Genomic DNA, 25,199 nt, shown 5'->3' on the forward strand with positions numbered 1-25,199 from the left:
GAATTTAGAGTAAATTACATAATAGCCCCTCAGGTTTGAGGTCAATTACAACCCCATACAACAACTTTAAAACATTTCACTTTCATACATCAAGTACCATTTTATTTCAAAATAACACCTCCGTTAGATTTTTCATCCATTAGTCTGTTAAATGCTGACGTGGCTGCCACATTTGTGCTGATGAGGCTGCCACGTGGCAAATTTTTTTTTTTTTAATTTTTTAAAAAAATCTAATCTTCTAAATATTTAAAAAAAAAAAAAAAACCTGAAAGCTTTACCCGCAACCCCCAAAACCAGAAACCAATTAATCCCAAACCCACCTCCCCATTAATCCCCCCAGAAACCTAGCGCAGCAACCTCCTCCTCCCCCCCACCCCCCAACGAACCATTCCCGTCAAATCCCCCTTCCCCCGACGACCCACTCCCTTCAAATCCCATCCCCCCCCCGACGACCCACTCCCGTTAAATCCTCCTTCCCCCCAACCCGAGCCTCGCCTTTTCCCTGCAACCCAATCCCACAAATTCCACCTCCCAAAAATCATTCCCTTCACCATCTTCATCCCCACTCCCAATCCCAACACCACCGAACTACTCACCTTCCACTTCATCTGTCCTTCCTTCTTCACCCTCCTCACAGCCTCCTCCATCCACCACCACCAACACCCCCGCCCCCGCAAGTTCCAATCTTTAAGGTCCCAAGCCGCCGTTCCAGCATCCGGTTCAACCAATCAAGCCGTTCGAACCGCTAAGGAGGAAGGCACCGGCGGTGGTGGCCCGGCAGAGTTGTGTGGATTTTGGGGTTCTAGAGAGAGAGTGAGGAGAGTGGGAGGAGGGTCAAACCACCGAGGAGGAAGGCGTTGGCGGTGGTGACCCAGCGGAGTTGTGTGGGTTTTGGATATGGGGTGTTTGGGGTTTGAGAGAGAGAGTGAGGAGAGTGGGAAGAGGGTCCGGGGAATGGGTTTCTGGTTTTCAATTTTTTTTTTTTAAATGGGTTTTTGGATTTGGATTTGCTGAGTTTTGTATCAAGCCATGGCACGTGGAATTGTAGGGATTTGCAATGTTTGGTCCATGGCGAGGAAGGGATGAAGGGTGCAGGGAGGGAGGAAGTGGCATGGAGAGGGAGAGATGAAAGGTGCAGGGAGGGAGGGAGGCACGGGATGAAATTATGGGTTTTCAATTTTTTTTTTTTGTTCAATAGGGTAATAAAAAATTATTATTTTTTCCACGTGGCACACATTTGGCAGCCACGTGGCACAAATGTGGTAGCCATATCAGCATTTAACAGGCTAATGGATGAAAAATCTAACGGAGGTGTTATTTTGAAATAAAATGGTACTGGATGTATGAAAGTGAAATGTTTTAAAGTTGTTATATGGGGTTGTAATTGACCTCAAACCTGAGGGGCTACTATGTAATTTACTCTAGAATTTAACATTTAATAAAATTATGCGATTTCGATTTCGGAGGGACCAAACCGTTTTTCCCCTATTCAGTTCGGTTCCAAACCGAAACCATTTTGAAACCGCAAAACCAAACTGTTCAATGCGGTTCAATTTGGTTCGTATTTTGATTTCGGCTTTCGGTTTCAAGTGCCCACCCCTACATTCTATCTCACTGTTTCATATTGCTCACCATCAGCAGTTGCTTACATTTTATAATTATTATAAAATGATTGGGAAAATGGACCATGAAGAGCAAATTTGGGCTTAAAAAGAACTCATTCTTTCAAATGAAGTTTGAGAACCTTTGAAAAGATATGGGAAAAAGATGAAGCCACACACATAGATTTATAATTATTATATATACGTACATCTGCATATCAATCAAATATACAAAAATCATTCTTCATTTTGAGAGAACCACAAAGTCATTTGTCAGAAGTCAAGTTTTCCAGTGTTGTTTCCATTTAATATGAGTTTCATTTTATTCATACTATGTCAATATACTTAGTTGCAATTTATTGTTTATTAGTACATTCTAAATTTATTCCTGTATACATATTTTTGTTCTTGATTGTTGATTATTATCCAATATAGTATATTAAGGAAATTTCTATAATCCCTCTCAAATTGATAGGATCAGGAGGGATAAGATTTTTGACCAAAAAGGAGAGATACATTTGTTTTATGTCCTTTTTAATTAAGAGATTTTCTCTTACAACTAAGACATAGTTATAATGGCATCATACGTTCAATAGGTGTTTCACATGCTCAAAAAGTGTACTATCCTTTCTAATCCTCTGAAGATGAAAAATGCGGTCAAATGGCTTCAACATCTTGAGAACAAAAGGAACAACCAGGATCAATTGGTTGAACTTTACATAGGGATAAGAATAAGTTTATTTTTTCACAAATGTTAATAACATTTTAACAGCAGTTCATTCGGCCCATGTATGTTTTTTTTATTAAAACCGAAAACCGAATCGAAATTACTATTTTGTTCACTTAGATTTTTTTTTTTTGATAAATTACACTTTATCATCTTAGATTTGAGGTCTATTACAACCTCATGCAATATTTTCAAAACATTTCATTTTCATACCTCGAGTACTATTTTATTTCAATATAATACATCCGTTACATTTTCTACTCATTGATCCGTTAAGAGCTGATGTAGCTGCCACATTTGCATTGACGTAAATGCTAAATTTATGCCGGCAAAAAAAATAATTTTCTTATGCATTTAAAATATTATAATAATTTATCCTATAAAAAAAATATAAAAAAAAAAACCATACCCAGATCCCCTTCCTTCCCCCTCACCTCTCTGCAACCCCCGCCCTCTATTCCCCCGACCCACTTCTCCCTCCACCTCTCCAATAGCTTCCTCCTCCCTATCCCTCCTCTCCCCCCACAATGCCTCCACCGCCACGCACCTTATCCTACTAATTGAACGACATTATTCTGATCCTCCTGCCAATCCGCCACGTATGTCGCCACCCGCCTGAAAAACTTTGCCCTGAAAGTCTCCCACACCTGGTACTTGTAGTGGTTGATCACCGCGATTCCCCTCTCTCAGCTGGAAATGGTGCACCACATTGAGCAGAGTCACGTCGAGCAGCTCCGTCCGCACGATCGACTTGTGCCGCTCCGGGCTCTGCAGCCGGCATGTGTACCCGACCGTGACTCCCAGCGAGGATTGAGAGGTCAGCCCGGACAGGCCAAAGCTGTGGCAATCAGTTCTGCTTCTTGGGTTTTGATCCGACCCAATTGCATTCGTCTTTTGCTCTCAAAGCGCAGTGGGAAAAGCCTGCTTCTTGGGTTTTGATCCACGGCCAGCTCTACCTGCTGCCATTGTAATCCTGCGAATCGAGCTCTCGAACGACGTCGTCGATCCCGTCGTCGCTGTTGTTATCGTAGATGAACCACCTCTCGACGCCGAGCCACGAGTGGTACATAATCCACTCTTTGATCGCCGGTGCTTAGTTCCACAGCATTGTGCACACACAAAGCTCATGCTTTTTCAGATTGGATTGGACTGAATGGGATTTGGAATTGTGAATTGCGGCCACGGTAGGCAGAGTGACGTGGACTGGAGCTCCTCAAATCCGACGAATTGAAGGACATTATTGGAGTCCCGACTTCCAAGCGCACGGAGGACCAAGCTCGCCAGTTGGGTATTCCCCTTTCGGTGCTCACCCGAAGATCGATTTGGCGATCGACGGCGCCGACGAGATCGACCCAAATCTCGATTTGGTCAAAGGGCGCGGCGGACCTCTGCTGAGGGAGAAGATGGTGGAGGTGGCGTCGGAGAAGTTTGTGGTGGTTTTTTTGGATGGGAGGAGAGGTGAACAGCTGGGTTTTTTGGGGGGTTGTGGGGGAGGGGGAGGGGGAGGGGGAGGTGGGGGTGGGGGTGGGATGAGGGGTTTGGGTTGCAGGGAAGGGGGAGGGGTCGGGGAAGGAATATGGTTTTTTAATTTTAAAAACTAATGAAAATGATTTGGAGACTTTAAGTTTTAATGGTAAAGATAAAATAAATGATAAAGTGAATAGTACTAGGATTAACTTTTTAGTGTAAAAATATGATTTTTCGTTAAAGTGAACAGTACCAGATGTTTTTCATTAAAGTTCTTTTTTGTTTTAAAATAGAAAACTTCATTTTAATCCTTGGCAAAGATGACTTTTTTATTAAAATCATGAAGAAGATCAAAATCTAATTTTAGTCCTTGATACATTAATAATCTCATTTATTAATTATATTTTGATTTTTTAATTATTTATCTTTTTCTTTCTAATTTGTAATGTATTAATTTTATTTCATTATAATTTTTATTTTCATTTCATTCATTGTAATATATTTTGTTATGAACATTTAGATAAACTAATTTTTGTTATACAATATATTTCGATGTACTTTATCTTCTTCATGTAGGTATATTAAATTCATTATAATACATTTCGGTGCATACATTTAGATACACACATTTCGGTACATACATTTCGATACAAACATTTAGGTACATTAATTCAATATAATACATTTTCAGTACTAACATTTCGGTGCATAATTTTGGTACACACATTTAGGTACATTAATTTAATATTAATACATTTTGGTGCATATATTTAGGTACAGACATTTCGGTATTAACATTTAGGTATATTAATCGAGTCTTTCCAGTTTGAAGAATGTTAAATAAAATTAATAAATTAAAAAACTCTTTTTTGGTCAAAAAATAAATTAAAATTTGTGTATTAATAAATTTAAATATTTAATGGGAGACATTAAATAAAATGCACATTAATTATTTTGAATTAAGGACACATTAGGGACTAAAATGAATATTTAATCTAACACCAGATTTTTTTTAAAAAATTTTAATATTCTTGAAGGATTAACCCATTTTTAATTTTTTTTTTATAGAGTAAATTATTATAATATTTTTAATGCATAAATTTTTTTTTTTGGTCACGTGCTACAAATTTGGCAGCTATTCTGCACGAATATGTCAACCATGTCAACTCTTAACGGATCAATGGATGGAAAATGTAACGGATGTATTATATTGAAATAAAATAGTACTTGAGGTATGAAAGTGAAATGTTTTGAAGATATTGTATGAGATTGTAATAGACTTCAAATGTGGTAAAATATAATTTACCTTTTTTTTTTTGTATTTGGTTCGGCTAATTTTGATCTGCTTTTCCGGTTCGGTTCAATTGTTTTTACTTGAAAGTTATTTTTTAAAATGAATCTGAAACCAATCCAACAAGAAATCAAAACATTTTAAACCATTCTCTGACTTACTGGCTACATTTAAATCTATCAAACAACAAACATTTTATTCTAGGAAGGAAGACCTGGATACAATCTAAGGTCTAAATCCAAACTTGGTCAGCTGATCTATACAAGCACATATATACCTATCCGAATCACCAAAACCAAAAGAGATATTTTATTTGAACCCACTAATCTTTTTCTACATCTAATTTATCCTCTACATCCATATTATTTTTAATAAAAGAATTAATATCTCTTTAAACCCAATTTTATACCTAAATTACCCTCACAAACCCAATTCGAAATATGAATTTATCTTTACACTCATTTAAAAAATAAAATCCCAATTGAATAATTTAGTGAAGTTTCTACTTGTTTATGAATCTTCCATATACTTTCTTGATATCCATGTCCCCATGTTTGTATTTGCATAAGCATAAAGTACATGCTTTCATATGTCTATACTTAAAACATCATAGAAAATAAACTAATAATAACTTTTCTTTCCATGCAGATATTGTGATATGAGGCAATTAGGCGGGGATGCTAAGGGTATCGATGAAGAAACCATAGGTATAGAGAATGGTGATGGACAATTTGTGTGGCCCATAGCAGTGGAGGATGAGCTTGCCAAGCTCTACTGTGGAGATGATGTATACTTAGAGATGACTTGTGGTCGGGAACACTCACATCCTTCTCAAATTGGAAAACCACTTCTTTTCCGTTGAAATATTCAACCAAGAAAGGAGTCTTAAGTCCAAGGTGAGGCTTCGCCACCACCTACACAACGAAACCCTAACCCCCCAAACCCATCTTCTCAACTTTCAGTGTTGATGGCCGTAAATTAAAACTCAAAAAATCATCTTCTCAACTTTATAAAAAAAATAGAAATCAAACGGTACAAAAAAAAAAGCGCATTTCAACATAAGATTTTAGCCAATGTAGGATAAACATTACCAGCGTCAATAGAATTCTTTGCAGCAAGTCTAAAATCATTGGCAACGTGTGGAAGTTCATCGGTCCTTAATCGTCTTGGAGGCGTGAATTCGGCATCATCAATGTCATTTAATCGTCTCGGCCTATCAGTAGAAGATATTGGAGCTTGCCGATTTGGTTGATAACCTGTAAGCAAGGAGACAGAGAATCACAATCTGAAGTCTAAAGAAAGTAACCAACATCCACAGCAGCATACTCTTTCGACTTAGAATGCCTTGTTGCGAATTACTATACAATTAAGAGTTGCACCATTTTTTCAAAGAAAAAATATAAGCAGAGAAGTGTCAGGATAATCACTCGCTAGTTCGTACATTATGTCTGATGCGTACACCATTATGTTATACATCAAACTTCGTCAATGGTTTATTAATTATTCACTCATGTAATCATGTTGACAAAGCATTCCATGGTAAAACCGTAAAAGTGAGAAACGCACCGGTATTAGAAACCTTCCCAGCATGCCAAATCTGGCAGAAGAAAACGCCACCTTTGGCATGAACAGCGTCAACAATGGGTCTCCATGCTTCAACTTGCTCCCTTGTCCATATACCAGGTGTGTTCGGGTACCTTCGAATATTAAAGAAACAAGAATGTCATCAAACTTTGAAACGAAAGAAGCACCCCCAAATGTTTGTTAGTCTATAAAGCTACTCTTTTTAAATTACCCTAGAGCTGTGCTGGAAACTGCAGTGGCTTCAGCTATCAGAAGACTCCCGTTCGACGTTCTCTGAGAGTAATATAAGATAGCATGTGGTTGAGCAACATTGTTGTATAATCTCTGTCTGGTCAATGGTGCCAAAACAATTCTGGCAAGGAATAAGAAAATTGTCAATTATACAAAGTAATGCAAGACAGAATGTGACTGGGTAACTTTATCCGTTTACCGTATGATCTCTATCTAGTCTAACAGTGATAACACAATTCTAAAGAAGAAAACCAAATAATAAACCATAAACACAAGCAACAAACATAGTTTGCTAACGCTCGTTTGGTAACAGTTTCGCTTTTTAGTTTTGTTTCTTAGTTAAAAAGGAAAAACGAAGGAGAAAGAAGGAATTAAGAAAACGAAGGAAAATGTGTGAAATAAAAAGCCGGTTGTTGCATGAAAATTTACAGTGATTCTTAAATTGGATTTGACCCACAATTTGTTTACCTTGTTAGCAAAGCAAACACGATCATTTTGTACTTTTTAGCATGGTAGATATCTATATATCACTCTCAATTGAATACAATATGAGTTTGATAGATATCTATATCTCACTCTTAACTTGTAAGTAAGAATTTTTAAATTCCAATCTCAAATTTGCAACCAACTTATTCCCAACCTTTACCAACCTTAATAACGTGAACATGTTGGAAAATATTAGTATTTAGGTTTACTTTAATGTTTTGTTTTCTGGGCTTAGCCCGTTAGCATTAGGGTTTAGGATTAGTTTATTATAAATAGAGTGCTTTGTTATTCATTAGATATCAAGCTATTCACAATGTAGTCTCTTAGGGTTTTGTAGCCGTTCCGGCATTCTAGTTTGTTTAATAATATTCTTATTAATTTGTAGTCTTATTCGTTGTGCACTCTGATATTCAACTTGGTATCAGAGCAGGTTTGATCTTTCGGGATTTAATCTGTTCTTCTTGATAGGTATCCATGTTGTTTGTTTGATAATAGTTTTCAGTGTTTGTTTTGAAAAGAAAAAAAATTTGATTATGTTTGCTCAGACGACCCACCAGAATCTGCCCCACTTCCGCTGCATCGTCACCCAGCCATCAGCCTTCGTACCAGGTCTGCAACTAGAAACCCAGCACATCTGTTGTTCGTATCCAACACCAGCCGCATCACCACACAGTTTCCTGCACTGCATCCGCACCCTTTGATCGGACCCGCACCACTTACACCTCCGCACCAGACCCATAAAATCGTCTACCCACCACTGACTGCGCTGCCTTCGCACCGTACCCGCATCCTCGCCGCCGCTTTGATCCGCACTTCATCGCCTCTGCTATCCCATCGCGTCAAGAATCCCAGAATTGAGATCCCATACTGCACTTGGATTTGTTTTCTCTGGAGAACACTGCCCAGATAGAAGAAGAGAATAAGGAAACAGAAGCCGAAAAATAGAAGAAGAAAAAATGAAAAAAAAAAGGAAAAGAAAGAAAAAGAAAAACCGTTGTCCAATACAAGAAAAAGTTATATTGTTTGTTGGAGAGGAAAGCATTCGAAAGGTCCCAGGAGAAAGAAAAAAAAATTGCTGTTGGTTTAGGCCCACACGGGCAGAGATAAAAAAAAAAGTTATGGTTAAGTTTGTTTGAAGGCCCACACAAGTTGGTGGCGTTGTTCGTTTGTTGCTACAATTGAGATATGAAAATCTCGTCCGTTTAGTGACGGGTTCTTTCCATACTCTCAACTCTAGTCAGTCGGAACCACAATCAGTTTGCCAGCAAGAATCAAGTCAAGTTTGCTAGTCAAGTCAAGTTCGCAAGTTCACCAGTTCGCAAGTCAAGTCAAGTCAAGTCAAGTTTGCATACCTGCCTGTCTGTCTGTCCGCGTTGCGAAGCCTGCCTGTCTGTCTGTCCGAGTTGCGGAGCCTGCCTGCCTGTCTGTTCGCGTTGCGGAGCCTGCCTGTCTGTCTGTCCGCCTAACGGAGTCAGTCCGCATCTGCTTGTTTGCAAACCCATGTCGTATACCGCCATGAGTTTGACGGGGGGTGTTGGAAAATATTAGTATTTAGGTTTACTTTAATGTTTTGTTTTCTGGGCTTAGCCCGTTAGCATTAGGGTTTAGGGTTAGTTTATTATAAATAGAGTGCTTTGTTATTCATTAGATATCAAGCTATTCACAATGTAGTCTCTTAGGGTTTTGTAGCCGTTCCGGCATTCTAGTTTGTTTAATGATATTCTTATTAATTTGTAGTCTTATTCGTTGTGCACTCTGATATTCAACTGAACAAACTTAGACCGTCGGATGAATCTGACGGGTGTTAAAGGAACCTCATATAAAAGCCCATCACTGTAGCCGCGCGCGCCCAGGTCCAGAACGCAAACCCTTTTCCCTCTCACTTCCTCGGTTCCTCCCGTCTTCCCATTTCCGAATTCTGATTGAGCTGCGTCTCTGTTCCGTCTGATTTCTATCATTTTCTCCATCTCTTCCCCTTCCGACTTCCGTCTTCAACCTTTATATACACGATTTCATGAGACTGAGCTTCTCTTCCTTTCCAGCATACACAGCTCGACATTCTGCTACCTCAGTCGTCTTCCTCGCGGCTGTGGGTGGTTGGGTGGTGGGTGGTTGAATCAGTTCAACGCCGTTTCAAAGGAAGTCGAACGATGGCATTATTCAGGTACGTCTCCTCGCAAAACCGAAAGTACCCACCTTTAGTTTTGTCTCTCTCTCGCTCTCTCTGCTCTGAAAGCGGCAGCTCAACCACCGCCGCCGACGTCGAGACTGTTTATCGCATACTCAGTTGCCCCACTGGTTCCAAAAACTTGAAACAGGCATTGAAATCGAGTGGGGTTTTTCTCTCCAATGATTTGATTGATAAGGTTCTCAAACGGGTTCGGTTCAGCCATGGAAACCCTTCACAGGCTTTGGAGTTTTTCAATTACACCGGCAACAGAAGAGGGTTTTACCACACTCAGTTTTCCTTGGACACAATGCTTTACATTCTAGGACGAAGTCGAATGTTCGACAAAACTTGGGAGGTCCTAGTTGACATTAAGTATAAGGATCGAAATTTGATAACCCCGCGCACTGTAATGGTTGTGTTAGCTAGAATCGCTAAGGTTTGCTCCGTTAGGCAAACCGTTGAGTCTTTTAGGAAGTTCAAGAAGCTCGTGCCTGAATTCGATACAATGTGTTTCAATTCCTTGTTGAGGACTCTTTGTCAGGAGAAGAGTATGGCGGATGCGAGGAATGTGTATCACAGTCTCAAGCAAAATTTTAAGCCCAATTTGCAAACTTTCAATATATTGCTGTCCGGGTGGAAGACATCCGAGGAAGCTGAGGGGTTCTTTGAGGAGATGAGGGAGATGGGTGTGAAACCTGATGTCGTTTCCTACAATTGTTTGGTTGATGTTTATTGTAAGAATAGAGAAGTAGACAAGGCATTTAAGATTGTAGAGGAAATGCGAGAACAGGATATATCACCTGATGTGATCACCTATACTAGTATCATTGGTGGATTGGGGTTGGTTGGTCAGCCCGATAAAGCCAGAGATCTATTGAAGGAAATGACGGAGTATGGGTGCTACCCAGATGCTGCTGCATACAATGCGGCCATTAGGAATTTTTGCATCGCGAAGAGGCTTGGCGATGCTTATGGGTTGATGGATGCAATGGCGAGTAAGGGTTTGAGTCCGAATGCAACTACTTACAATTTGTTCTTCAGGGTTTTCTTCTGGTCAAATGACTTACAAGGCTCTTGGAGTTTGTATGGGAGAATGATGCATGCTGGGTGCTTACCAAGTACACAGTCTTGTATGTTCCTGATCAGGTTGTTTCAGAGACAGGAAAAGGTGGATATGGCATTGCGGCTGTGGAATGATATGATTGAGAAGGGTTTCGGTTCTTATATATTGGTATCTGATGTGCTGTTTGATTTGCTTTGTGATTTGGGAAAACTAGTGGAAGCAGAGAGGTGCTTCTTGCAGATGGTAGAAAAGGGGCAAAAGCCTAGTAGCGTTTCCTTCAGAAGGATCAAGGTGCTTATGGAACTGGCAAACAAGCATGAGGCCCTCAAGAACTTGACCGAGAAAATGGCAGTGTTCGGTGCTTCAATCCATCTTCCTGAGAATTCAAAGAGCTCAATGAATACTTCGCGTTTACAATCACATCCAATATAAAAGTATGTGGGTAACTAATCATGATTTGGGTTCGGTGTTATATTGATGCAGAAATGTTTCTGATTGATATATCAAAAAATGTGCTTTACATGATTGGGATACAGAAGCTTGCCCTGGGAAGCAACAAGGGCTAAGAATGTGGATTAGGCATTCATACTTTTTTGTTTGCTTGGGCCTTGTCCAGGTACATTTGTGTAGTGTCTGTTATTCATTAGCTACTGTACGCAGAAGGTGGATTGTGAAGGTTTTTTTTTTGTCTGAAAGGAGTAAAGTTGCCAGTTTATGCTGCAATGTTCTTACTTTGTAAAGAAGTCGCGCGCACAATGTTACCTGTCTGAAAAATAAGCCCTTTCATCCAATAGAGAATTGATTTTTACAGAGATGCGACATAGGGTATAATAAATCCGCATCTGGATATATAACTTGGTTTTTAGCCAAATGCAAACAAGTCCGTAAAATATATATGCCACAGATACAACCCAGGACCACCAAAACATCTTTTCTTTCAAGCCTAAAAAAGGCCGAAACAAGCCCTCTTTCTTTTGCAATGGGTGTACGACAATTTCTCCAGCAAAATCGTGACCCATATCATTACAAGGACACAAGGTTGAAGAGAATCCTATTCCTATTTACGATGAAGATGATGCATAAAAAGCTTGGGTGGTGGAGGAGATGGATTAAATGATGTAGGTAATGATTTCTTATCAAACTGGAGTAGCTCCAGATGGTTTTGATTTAGTTTAATTTTGAGTTTGGCTGCTGCATTCTGAAGTTGAAGTTGATCGAGGCTGAGCGGTTCAAGTTGGAACATTTCAGTGAATATTAATAGATCTTTGGACTATGTTTGTCCAGACAGGTGAGGATTTGATATTATTGCTGGTTCGGTTCTGTTTTGATGTTTTTTTTCCCGCTGTTGCACAGTTGCACTCATTAGGCTAGCAGCATTCATCAGTTTTAAGGGTTTGCACAGTTGCTCTCCCAGACCCTGCGTAAAGCGGAAGCCTTGTGCACTGGGTACGACCTTTTTAAGAGGTCGCACTTGGTGCGATGGCAAGTGCCTTCGCCCATGAGCGGTAGGTCTCGGGTTCGAGCCTTGGGAGCAGCCTCTCCATAAATGGGGGTAAGGCTAGCCGACATTCACCTCTCCCAGACCCTGCGTAAAGCGGGAGCCTTGTGCACTGGGTACGACCTTTATTCACTCCTTAAATTTCAATTCTGTCAATTAGAGGATGATCTATGTAAATATTTAATTGGGTAAGTTGTCTACATTTTGGTCCATGATCTTATTAAAAAATTGAAAATTTGCAGTAAATATGTTAAGTTCTTATGACACTAGCTGTTAGAACTTAGAAGTACTGTAAGTCGTAGAGAAAATGGAAACTCTAGGCTTGTTGAAGAAGGTTTATCTGAAATCCAGCTAGCTAGTCAATTAACATGCAGACGAAAAAACAATGGCGGTCCTGATGTCCCTAGCTAAAGTGAAATGGACTGTTTTATCATCTCGTGGCATATCCATTTCATTGTATACCCATTTGATCTTTTTGCTGATTTATTGATAGAGATTCACATAGTTTTATTTCTGACTTTTGGGGTTGGTTTGGTTAAAAAGATTTGGTTTGTTTGCAGTTATTTAGAGGAGATGGGAAAGATGACAGTGGAAATGCCTTTGACTCCGGTAAGCCTTCCTTTCTCCCTCTCCAGTGTTTTCCCTTTATGGTGGAATGAGTTTCTTATCTTCTGCACACTTTGAAATTGTCCTTTTAACATGGAATTATTTTGTTCATGCTGTTTTTGCGGATAAGTATTGATTGAAATGCATGATTTGTCTTTTGGCCAATGATTTTGATTATGTAACTAGAGATTATGCCGTCATCCAGTTACTGGAAACTGAATTTTGTGGCATGCATCCCTTAACCTGCTGTCGCTTTTGCCCCGCCTTCCTTATGAATCCTAACCCCATATTGCTTTCATTACATATCCACCATCATCTTTGCCGCATAACAAGTTTTTATCTTTCTGGTTTTTGGTTTGTCTATCACTAACTTGCCACAACTGGCAGATAACAGATCACTTCTCTGCTCATGATATATTCAATTTAGTGGACTGTCATCTTAAAATGGTAGTTGAGTTTTTCATGCTTGTAATTCTTAATTTCCTCAAAATTAACTCAGTGAAACCTGCAATTTTCTGTGTCATAATGTAATTAACATGATTTAGTTGAAATCCTAACTTTGCTTATCCTACAAGTTTGTGTTCAAGAAAGTTAGCTTTATATGGCATTGGCATGAACAGAGGATGTGCCAAAATGATCGATCAAATATTTTTTTGTTTCCCATCCAAATGTTGAATTCTGAACTCTGATTTTGAAATTTGCATTCATATTGTCGAAGATATAAATTTGTACGTATATTTGACTCTATTCTTCTTCTTTGTCAGTAAGGAGTATGAAATCCAGGTTTAACAGAATCCTTCAAAGCTTTTCACCACCCATGTCCCTTGGGGGATATAGTAAGGACTAGCCGATTCTGGATGTTTAGGCACGAGCAGTTATTCCTCCGGCATATGCAGCGGAATGCCAGAGGCACCTTCAGACGAAAGTATGAGACATAGGAGATCCACATGTGAGCTGCCTGGTCCTCTGTCCCGTTCGCTATGCGTCATTTTCTAAAACTGCTTTTCTGTGATGATTGAAGCAGTACAAAAGCTCAGTGAGACAACTTTCCGCGTGCCGAGGCACTTGTACCTGCATCCATTGGAAGCAGGCGAGACAGTACGTACTTAGAACCTGACAAAGCAAGCAGTGCCCCGTGCCCTCCATGGATGGATGAGCGGCATCAGCCAACCGGTGATTTCCGTCTTCCTGAATTGGGAGAGCAAGGCTAGATGGGAAACTTGACCCCATATTAACATATAAATGTTTTTTTTTTTTTTTGGTTGCAAGTCTGTCGTTTAAATGTTGTGTCTTTTTTTTTTTTTTTTTTTTTTTGAATCCACTAGGGGGGTGGGCTTTAGCTTCAAGGGCTAGTAATAATATGATTCAAATTCGTTTTTGGCGATAATTGAACCTAAGACCTCTCTTACAAATGAAAAGGAATATCACTAGACCGTAGTACTAAGATGTTACATGTTGTATTTAAATTAAGGGAAAAAAAAAACCTCTTTCTATAATAATCCATTCAATTAATTAGGCTACAATAAAACCTCGATAATTTAATACTTGACAAATTAATTAAATAATATTTTTGATATAACGTGCTAAATTAGTAATTCACTAAGTTTATAAGATAATACATTATAGAGGATTTATAAAGGTTCCGAGTAAAAATCCTATCTAAGTCGAAGTTTGAAAACTTGTAGTATGTTGGAAATAAGAAATTAATGAGTAGAGAAGAGATCAATGCATTTTACCATTGTGCGTTGGCAAACCGTGATGGCTGAAATAGGTGAGCTGGGCTCAGGTATGAGGTTTGTGTTGATGTGAGAGAGGGTGGAGATAAATGAGAGACTTATTTCGGTTTCTAGAGAGAGGGGCTTCTGATTTTCTTGAGAGACATCTCTCATCTTTTAGAGAAATGAGAAAGAGACCTATGGTGCATTTACGTAACTGTAATCAAAATAGAGGAATTTGATTGAGGAGGAGTCAAAATCGGATTCTTGTTGAAGATGTTTTGGAATCGAAGTAAAATGAAACAAAATTCATATAAGTTGTTTACTAATTCACCTGAATTGGAATAGAAATTAATATGATTACTAAAATGCCCTTATTCCTTTTGTTTGATTTATTTCCCGTATTTTTTAATAATATTTTCATTAGTTATTTTTATTAATTTGATTAAAATCAAGGTTCTAAAAAACGCTAGGTGGCGAATTAGGGCCTAACGCCTATGCGGATTTAAGTAAATTTACAATATACTATGCAATTGCAGATTCAGCAAAAACCATTGTCATCATCTGCTTATCACCATATATGCAATTGTATATTCATACTCTCTCTCTCTCTCTCTCTCTCTCTCTCTCTCTCTCTCTCTCTCTCTCTCTCTCTCTCTCTCTCTCTCTCTCTCTCTCTCTCTCTCTCATAGACCATCGTCACACCTAGAGGATACGACAAGACGCACATCACCCAGATTTCCCAATGTCCGCCTGCTTCTAGGTAGGCTATCGTATTTTCCCAGGCCACCCAGATTGTCCAGCTTCCGTCTAGCCCGCCCAGTGACTGTTTAGCTTGCTTAGGCATTCGACTTACGCCGCTTAATAGCTTTGTCAATTTAGTAAACGATTTCGAGATAATCGTGGTGGAACATTGCCATCTAGCGCCTAAACGCCACCTAGGCCACGTTTTAGAACATTGATTAAAGTGAAGAGTTAAAATGGGAGAGAAAGGGAGTTATTTATATGCTGGAAATGGTGAGGCAGTGAGTCAAGCGAGCAGACTCTCATAATCACAATCCCTCGCTTTCATCTTCCCTATCAGAAGATAAAAAACTCATCCCTCCCCTTTCCCCCCTCGCTTTCATCTTTCCCACTCAACTTACCCCATCATCACCACCCTTCCTACCTGCCAAGTATTTCAATTTCAAGATTTTCTGGGTTTTAAGTGATTTCTTCACTGGATCTGTGGGTTTATTATCTAGTGATAAATTCTTGAATCCGATTTGGGGATTAGGTTTTGTGAGGCGGTGGCAGGGGAGTAAGGCATGGCTACACGGGGAGATGGAAGGTGTGGCGCAGGCGATGAAGGTGAAGCGCAGGAGCGATGGAAAAGAGTACTGAAGGTGAAGGGCATTTTAGGAAGAATAATTTGATTTCTGGATTTCATACAAGTATAATTTTTTGTAAGTGTCAATATGCACTTAGTTACAAGATATACAAGAAATTTACCTAAATCCGTCTAATTGTCCGCCTAGACCCCGCTTAGCCGCCTAGGCGTTAGGCGCTAGCCTACCGCCCGACTAGCGCCTAACGTTTTTTAGAACCTTGGGTGTAGTCAACTAGGATATTTAAAAAAATCCATTCAAATACATGGGTAATCAATTAAAGGATTTTAAAAGACTTTAGAATCCTGATGTAGTCAACTAGGATTTTAAAGAATTTTTATAGAGTCCATGCAAATCTATAGCTATTCAAAATTTCATAAATTTTGAAGGATTTCTTTCAATAAGAGATTTTGTAGGATTTGAGAAGGGATTTCTTTTCAACCCCCTCGCTGTTTCTCTCTCTCTTCTGCAACTCGATATTTCTTTCTCACTCGCTATTTTCTTCCAGACATAGAACCTGTCAATTGGATTTCCTTTCACGTTCTTCCGTCACCATCCCAGTTGAAAACGTGAATTTTTTTTAATTGTACAATATTTTTTGAATTTTTTTCCTTTATTTTGGACTATGTAATAGTATTTCTTGTAATGCTTTAATGGGAAGTGTTAATGTCTACTTGCAATTCTTGTAATGATTATGCATTCTATCTGAAGGTGTTAATATTTTACCTTGTTAATTGAACTTTTGGAAATTACTACTAAGAATCTTATTGCCAATTCAAGCTTTCTGCTCTTTTTCGTGTAATCATGTTAGTGTAAGGGTGCAAACATCTTCCAAAGCTTATTTATATTTGTATTTATATTGGTAGCTGTACTTAGACTGAACAACATATTATGAACTAATCAATTGTTGAGGAAAAATGGTTAATTTTGAGGCATTTGATTTAAGAAGCACTATTTGTTTTGGTTAGTTAAATTATTTTTCGTAAAGAAATCACAATTCAAGTGAGAAAGGGAAAAAACAAAGACATAATTGATTGGTTTATATTTCCATATCAATATATATGTTTATGTCTTTTTCAGATTATGCACTGAGAAAAAAATTTATGTTGTAGGAGTCAAAAAAGAAACCCATGAAAGAAATTCTTACAAATTCGTAGAAATATATATTAGAAACCCATAATAATCTGTCAAAATTCATATGGAATTGTAGAATCTATTAAAATCCTTTGAAATATGTCACTTAAAAAAATCCATTAAAATCCTCTGAAATCCAAATTAATTACACCCCCTAAAAATTCTCACTTAACACTTGTACAGTTTAGAACTTCGAATAGAAAAAAAGATTTTTCAGTGTGACCGGTACACAGAATGATACATCATGTGTCATTATATAAATAATAAGATATGTATGTTAAAAAGTTAATAACTTAAAAAATAAAATTTTTCACCGCTTCTATAAAATCATGTGATGTATCACTCGTGTGTTCCGATCATAATAAAAAAATTTCTCTAATTGTAAAAAGGAACATCTGTACGACAGCAAGTGACCCGTTAGTGACCCGTTACATTCATTAGGTTGGAGTGTTTGAAGTTTAGAAGGAAACAACGGAGAACATTCCCCGTCCACTTCCAAATTGCAGTTGAAAATTCAACGTTGTATTTGTATTTGTACTTTTACGACATCTTCACCGTCTTTGTTTTATTTGGGTTCCGCGAGAAACACGACAGACGACATGAATGGACTTCGGAGCCGCCATTGCCAACGATGTCTGCAGCTGCAAATCCTAGTTCTCCTCCTCTTGTCCATTAGCCTCCTATTCGATTTAGGTTCGGCAGACGAGCCCTCAACTCCCAAGAACGGAGACAAAGCTTCAAGTGGGTCGGCGGCCCTCAAGGCAGTGATTGTGCTGCTGGGAGTGGCGGCTGTCATCGGCTTCTGCGTCTTCTTGTTCAAGATATGGCAGAAGAAGAAGAGAGAAGAGCAACACGCCCGTCTTCTTAAGCTCTTTGAAGACGACGATGAACTCGAGGTTGAGCTTGGCATTAGGGATTGATGATTGATCCCAATGAACACAATCCACCCTCCAGGTTGGTTGGTTGGTTTGTAAATTTTACAATATATGATTGTGTGTTGTAGCGGCCTTGATCGTGTTTATTGGGTAATTAATCCATATTTTTCTTCTGTAATCTTCCTTTGATGCCTTTTTTTACATTTGCTTATATATGGAAAGGAAGATAATGTCACACAAATACAATGGCTAGTCTCAGATCTGGATTTGTCTGGTGAATTGCAGCGTTAAGTGACCGAATGTCGAATATCTATCTGATCTTGATGTGTTTGACACCATTTCACTTGTATGTTAACTCTCAAAGTTTAGATCTGTGGTATTAGCTGAACATGGTGAGTATTGAGCATCTTAAAGCATGCGAGACGAAGTTTTTATTTTTTCTGTCAACCTGCATTTGTGAAGAAGAATTCAGGATGTTTATTCCTAGGTTAGATAGATGTTGTATGAATAAAGGATAAAAGAACGTTTCGTGTGTCAAAAACATGTCAATGAAATAAGCAAGTCTAGGTCAGAATGTCAGGAATGGAGAATGTCTTGGATTGTGAGTCTTGGAATACAGAATCAAGGTAATTTTTCAATCTAAAGGTAACATATATGAAAATAAGCTGGTGAGGATCGATTCGGTTGTGTTCTACGTAGATAAATTGCTATCAAGAGTCTTTTTCTGAAATCGGAAGTAATAACAATATCAACTGGGGCTGAATGCGATAATGACCTCATAGACTGTTGTAATCTAGGTAAAGAAAAAGTCTCTAGTGGCAGCTACTGGTGATGTTTGGCATTATGAAATATCATGCAATGGAATATTTTTTTGAATTAAAGTTATTTCTTTCTCTTGTCAATTGTTTCGTATGTGATACTTAAGTTGCTTGTATGCTTTTTGCACTCTGGGATTTCAGGACCTGTTGATAGTCTCTTCCTAAGCCTTTCCTATTTTTTCCCTGTGTTTTAATTTTTCGAGCTGAAGTTACAACACAATCGTGTGTTTTAAACGATTTGGTTAGAGACCCTCATTGGGATGGAATTTTGAGAGGGATGGGAAGATATTTCTTGATTTATTGCCTTTAAAATCTGTGGTTCCGTAATCGTAGAGTGGTTTGCTTTTGGCATGTTGCATGCTGATGTTCTTTTGAAATGTCTTGTCCATTTATCTGGTCTACAATATGGCTACTGATAAACATGTGATGGTGAGTTGTTGTATATGTAGGGTTTGGGTTTGAGATTTAATATTACATTAGTTGCATCCTATTATCATTCAGAATATGAATGATCTGGTGACGAGAGATGTTATTATTGTAAGGTTTCATGAACCCCTAGATCATGTGGGAGAGATCATGATGTAATGATCTTGAGGGTAGCTAAATTTTGGTTTCAAGTGTTACTATTCGTCTCTCTGTGGGGTTTGATCACTGTTCTTTGGAGGGTAGTCATTCAGAGGTTGTTCAAGTAGATTTTCATTTCGTTAGAGAATCTCGACTGTTCATAATTTTATCAAGAGACGGCATGTTATTGTAAACTGGTGTTGCATGTGTAAGCAAGCAGGGGAATCAGTTAAACATCCTCTTTTACACTTATATATAGATTCTAGCAGACCTTTTTATTTTAATATTGTTTTCAATTTAGAAGGAAACTGTACAGGGAATACATAGGTTGTTACAAAGTCCATCTTCTCGGGTTTGAGTGCATTACTGACCACAAAATTTATTGGGGTACACACCCCTTAGTACTAGGGTCTAGTAGTATTTCTCTCACAAGAGAGGTCTTAAGTTCGATTCTCGCCAAAGGCGAATTTTGAACCACATTATTGCTAGCCCATTATGAGTCAAGTACTTTTGAAAGTGCAGAATAAAGCAGATTGAATTGATGTAATATGATATCGTCAACTCTTGATTAACTATGCGTTATGTTTAACATAGAGATCATTTTGCAGAAGTGTTGATGTCTCGCAATTGTGTTGAGATAGAGTTTCTAGGTCGATCCATTGTCCAGAATTTGACAACTTACCTATTAGTTTTCTTGCTAGGCTGTTGTCTTTTTTTGTTCTGTTACCTATTTTCTGTGCTGAATAACAGCAAATATGTTATATGTTGGTTATCGATGTTGATTGCAAAGATTCTAGAGCAGAAGAATACATGAATTGATAGCGGAGATATGGGGCCACGTTCAAATCGTTCACATTCGAACAATTTGGTGCTCTTGTTGGGGGTCTGCCTGGGGATGATGGTAGAGATGGCTTTCGATTCAACCTCCACTAGGTTCGGATTCTTCTGTTCTGTGCAAGAGAGATGAAAGAACAATGTTAAAACTAGTAATTGCTAGCCTAGAACACTGTTAGCAGGGGACTAGTATACAAGAAATTAGTATTACCAAGCAAATGAAGCTGATGGACGTTCGGTTTTGTGATTTTTATCAGAAAAAGGCTTAATTTAATTGTGTCTCTTTAATTCTTTAGGTGTGGTAACCCAAAAGATTAGTATTTATCAAAGCTGCAAATTTTAAACCCGAAACCGACATACCAAACTGGACTGCTTAGGGGTGTTTTTTGGAAGGATCGGATTTGATACAATGTTATCAATCTCCGTTCCAAAATTTTGAAATAGGATTGGATCAGATCACGAATTTCAAATTTGGAATTTTCGGCAAGTTTGGAAATTTCTTAATTGGAGTAATTTTGGAATATAATTCGGAAATTTGTTTATCTTATAAGATTTTGAATATCCTCTAATTTTTCTGCACATCTGTATATAAAGAGAACACAAAAGGTGAACAGTGATTTTGGTGTCATCAAGATTCAACAAAAAATTTGAACAAAAATGCCCCAAGACCAAAAACTTCAAAGGTGACAAAAATAAAATTAAAAGGTATTCCAAAATAATGCATCAAATAAGGTAGGGGCATTTTCGTCATTTTAACAATACTTTTTTAATAATTTATTTTTTGGTACAGTTTTTATTTTTATTTTTTTTAATTTATAATTAGTATCTCACAATATGCTAGCAATAATGTGATTCAATTTCTCTATTTTTAAACACGTTCAAAATATCTTAAGAGACGTGTAATGCCGGTTATAAAAAAAGTATTTCGCACGCAGATAATAATGTGATTAAACAAGTTGTCAAATGATTGTTTTTTTTTTAACAAACGATATTATCTACACTAAAAGGGATGGGGTGGGCTTAGCCTCACAATGGGCTAGCAATAATGTGATTCAATAAGTTGTTTATTAAATATTATTTTCTCTATTTTTAAACACGTTCAAAACATCTTAAGAGGCGTGTAATGCCGGTTATAAAAAAGATTTTTCGCACGCTTATAGTAATGTGATTAAATTAATTGTCAAATGATTGCCTTTTTTTTAACAAACGATATTATCTACACTAAGGGGAAATGGTGGGCTTAACCTCACAATGGACTAGCAATAATGTGATTCAATTAATTATTTATTAAATATTATTTTCTCTATTCCTAATGTAAATTCTATAGAGACTGATTTTATTATGTGAATTCAGCTACTTTAATTGGTTTATGAGGGGTTTCTTCTAGCATGATCTAAAATTATTCATTTACTTCAAATATTTGACCTTCCTTTTATCAACTTACGCATATAAATACATTTAAAATGTGTAAGTCGCGCGTAGCACGTCGTGATTCAAAAAATGGCTTCTGCACGCGCGTGAGCACGTGCATGAAGGCTAGTGCAATTTAATTGTGACAGCCCGTCCAGGGATTTTCATCGGGAAATGTGAAATGACAGAATTACCCTCAGACGTTATTTGGGGTGTGAGTTATGTTTGGTTTAATTTTGGGATTTTTGGAACCAATTAGAACTAAGATTCTTCTTAGTTTTAGTTGGTGGCTGTTTAGACCACACAAATCCCTATCACCCTCTCTCTCTCTCTCTCCTATCTCGTACCTCTCTCTTTCACAGAACTCTCTCTCTCTTCTCTCACGTACGGACCACACCCAAAGACCCTTAAATTTTCACAGATCAAAGGTGTTGAAGGTACCATTGTATTCCTCGTGGTGTAGCGAGTCCAGGGGTATCATTTTCAGGTAAGAAACCTTTCGATTTCACGTGGAAATATCAAACTCCGAATTGAGCATTGTTCACGAACTTTGTAATGGTTGGTGTTTAAGGCAATCCAAGCTCACAGTGAGCTATATGAGGTTCCCACGAAGCTCGGGGACGTTCGTTTGGAAGTTTTGGACGTCGGGAAGCCCTAGTTCGAAGGTGGCCGGTTTTGGTGAAATTATCCCGACGAGTTTTCGAAGGATTTGGAAGTTTTAGAAGGTATAGCCTTCTTCCTCTCGAAATTTGTGAAGTTTTGGTGAAAACTTCGTGGAAAACGATGTAGAAACGAGTGAGAAATCGGCATTTACAGGTTTGCCCAGTTTCCGGTGCCGACGAAATTTTCCGGCGTCTAGAGGTAGGGGATGACGCGCGTGGGGGCGCGCTGCACCGTGCCCCTCCCGGCGCGTGGGGGCGCGTGCGACGATGAAAAATTATTTTAAAAATATCTCGACGTCTGTGACCTCGAGTAGGTCACTGTGGTATATTCATATACCCAAATTGAGCAATGTATGAGAAGTTATTAGCTAGTTTTACCTATGTGTTTTAAAATAATGTTTTTATAGTTTATTCGCATATAGGTGAGACTTATCCCGAGGACGAGCGTATCCACGGGCGAATCAGGGGCTACAACCCTTCGACTTATCAGTGAGTGGGCTTTTGTTTTCAATATATAATTATATACTTGATATAATTCCCAGAATGTGTTTTAAATGAAAATATGCTTTGAAATAATATGCCAAATGCCATTATATTTTGAATATGCATTTCATGGTTGCATATATATATATAATTGTGGTGTTGTGGAGGTACAGGTAAGTACAGGTAAGTTATGTTTGGTATATGTGAACTGCGAACGGCTTAATCCCTGTTTAGGGTACGTAGGCAGCCTAATGAAATGTTAGGTGCAGCCATACAATATATGACATGAAATAATTGAGATATAAGTTTATTTGAAGAATTGAGTAGCGTGATGAACATGTTTGGTTGGATATATGAGATGTGACTGAGAAACGATGAGCTCATAAACCTGTACCTCGGGCCTGTAAATTATGTCACCTCCCGCACCATATGCTCACATTGATCCAATTAGGTGCACAGTCTTGTCGTACAGACCACTATAGGTGGTTCCGACTCGTAGGTGATCAATGTATTATCGCACAGCTAGTATTGAGAAAGTAGAATTGAGCATAACTGTATCTCACCCAATCTTGTCGTACAAACCCCTTTTTAGTGGTTTCGACTTATGTGCAGTATATTGCCGTATAGGTCATAGTAGTGACTCCGGCTAGATTGAGTTTGAGCTATGAATTCAGCCGTACAGACTACTTAGGAGTTCTGGCTAACATGTCATACTTCTATGAAATCATTATTACCTGGATTGTTACTTATTATATTTTGGCATGGCATACATATGAAAATGATTATATGAAGCATGAATTGAATGGTTATGATGTCAGATATTTATATATGTGTATATGCTTAGATCTTGATTCTGGGAAAATAATACATGTTTTACAGCGAAGGGTTAAATATGTTGATAAATGAAATGATTTTGTAAAACATTTGTTTTTGCCCACTCACATTTTCTGTTTTGCGCCCCTCCAGGTTTGAAGTAAGATTGCTGTTGGTGGCTAGAGATGACGTCGGCAGTTCTGACTTATCCTTATAATAGTAGGACATTCCTAGTACTGTATAACTAGTACTTGAGTATTGTATAACTAGTACTTGTTCTACTAGACTGCACCTAGAATTTATGCTCTGATTAGGAGTATTACTGTTGTACTTAACTCCTACCACTTTCTGTTTCGAAGTGCGCACTAGTAATATGATTTTTAATTATTCGTATGTTTGCTATATTTATCGCTTCTGCATTGTGCACATGGCTACGTCACTCTCACGTGACGGCCATCATGCCTTGACCTCGGTCGGGATGTGTCAGTTTGGTATCAGAGCCTAGGTTTAGCAGTCCTGCATAATTCTTGAATGTTCTAATCCTTGTGATGTTTTATGTCAGAACTATGCCGCCTCGTAGAGAGCCCCGTCAACCAGCTGAATCTAGTTTCCTTGATATTGCTCAATTAGGGGAAGCTATAGTTTCTGCCATTCAGACAGCATTTCGTACTCCTCATATGACACCTCTTGAGATACTTCATAATCTGAAATTGACTCACTTCATGGGTAATGAAGGTCATGAGGGGGCAGAAAAATGGCTGAATCATGTAGAAAAGACCTTCCAGGTGATGTAGAGTCAGTGAAATCTTCATCCTAATAGGTGGGTCGAGACGACTACCTGGTTTTTGGGAGAACAACCTGCATCTTGGTGGAGACAGGAGTTTTACGAGATGAACCCAGAGGAGATTGTGGACTGGGGAATGTTTAAGGAGCGATTTCGGAAAAGGTTCATTCCTCCTGCTTATATCGACCTTAAGAAACAAGAGTTTCTCATCTGAGGCAAGGAAAAATGTCTGCTAATGAGTATTACAGGATGTTTACTGATCTGTCTAGATATGATCCGGAAGTTGCTGCTAATCCGGTAGAGATGCTTCATCGTTTCAGTTTGGGTACTAAGAAGAAATGACGTTCTATAGCGACATCGACTCAATGTGCCTCTTACCAGGAGTTCTATGAGATTCTACTGAGGATTGAGGCCTCAGAGAACATGCCTAGTGAAAGTGAGGATGATGAAGGAAAAAATGTGGGTCAGAGACGTGATGACAAAAGAAAATGGCAAGTCTTTCAGGGACCCCACAAGACCTAGAACTTTAAGAAGAGTGGTGGCAGTTCCAGTTCTTCTAGCATAGGATTGAGTACTAATATGCAGAGGAGAGGTGGAAGGTTTACTGGAGGCCCTACGTTCCAGAGACAGAGAGATTTTGGTGGTTCAGGTGGATCTGGTGCTCCCTTATGTCGTAGGTGTAATAATTGGCATTTTGGGGAGTGTAGGTGAGGCAGTAATGGATGTTATACTTGTGGACAGATGGGTCATAGGGTTGCTCAATGCCCTTAGAGCCAGCAGAGACCCCAGCAACCTTCCTTCCCACCACCTGCACCTACCCAGTACGCTTTAGGATCTGATGGTTATACTCAGACGGGACGAAGAGGTGCCTATCACTACCAGGGTGACTCCGCTCCCTACACCTCAAGGCAACAACAGCAGTAGTATTCTTAGGATCCTTAGTATCAAAGTGGGTGCCCTCAGTACTAGGGATGATCTATGTCTTATCAGCCTCATTCAGCTGGAGGATCTCAATG

At 38.6% G+C, this 25,199-nt stretch overlaps 1 protein-coding gene and 1 long non-coding RNA gene across 4 annotated transcripts; both read left to right on the plus strand.

Annotated features, from left to right (window-relative positions):
• The first annotated feature begins 9,257 nt into the window (after positions 1–9,257).
• Positions 9,258–11,434, plus strand: LOC114819139 (putative pentatricopeptide repeat-containing protein At1g02420). Its single transcript, XM_029107299.2, has one exon. It carries the CDS (start codon positions 9,538–9,540, stop codon positions 11,050–11,052), a length of 1,515 nt encoding a protein of 504 aa, XP_028963132.2. The 5' UTR covers positions 9,258–9,537; the 3' UTR covers positions 11,053–11,434.
• Positions 11,435–11,603: 169 nt separating this feature from the next.
• On the plus strand, positions 11,604–14,142 carry LOC103410983 (uncharacterized). 3 transcript variants are annotated; one of them, XR_011583348.1, is made up of 5 exons: positions 11,604–11,738; positions 11,825–11,908; positions 12,679–12,727; positions 13,489–13,673; positions 13,749–14,142. It is a non-coding gene; the product is annotated as an uncharacterized lncRNA (long non-coding RNA). The 3 variants fall into 3 exon arrangements; XR_011583347.1 differs by having other exon boundaries at positions 11,605–11,742; XR_011583346.1 differs by lacking the exons at positions 11,604–11,738; positions 13,749–14,142 and having other exon boundaries at positions 11,766–11,908; positions 13,489–13,697.
• The last annotated feature ends 11,057 nt before the right edge of the window (positions 14,143–25,199 follow it).

Source organism: Malus domestica, chromosome 08 (assembly GCF_042453785.1).
Source record: "Malus domestica chromosome 08, GDT2T_hap1".
NCBI lineage: Eukaryota > Viridiplantae > Streptophyta > Magnoliopsida > Rosales > Rosaceae > Malus > Malus domestica.

Excerpts from the sequence above, each read along its gene's own strand:
- LOC114819139 (XM_029107299.2), top strand. The coding sequence starts at position 9,538 with ATGGCATTATTCAGGTACGTCTCCTCGCAAAACCGAAAGTACCCACCT.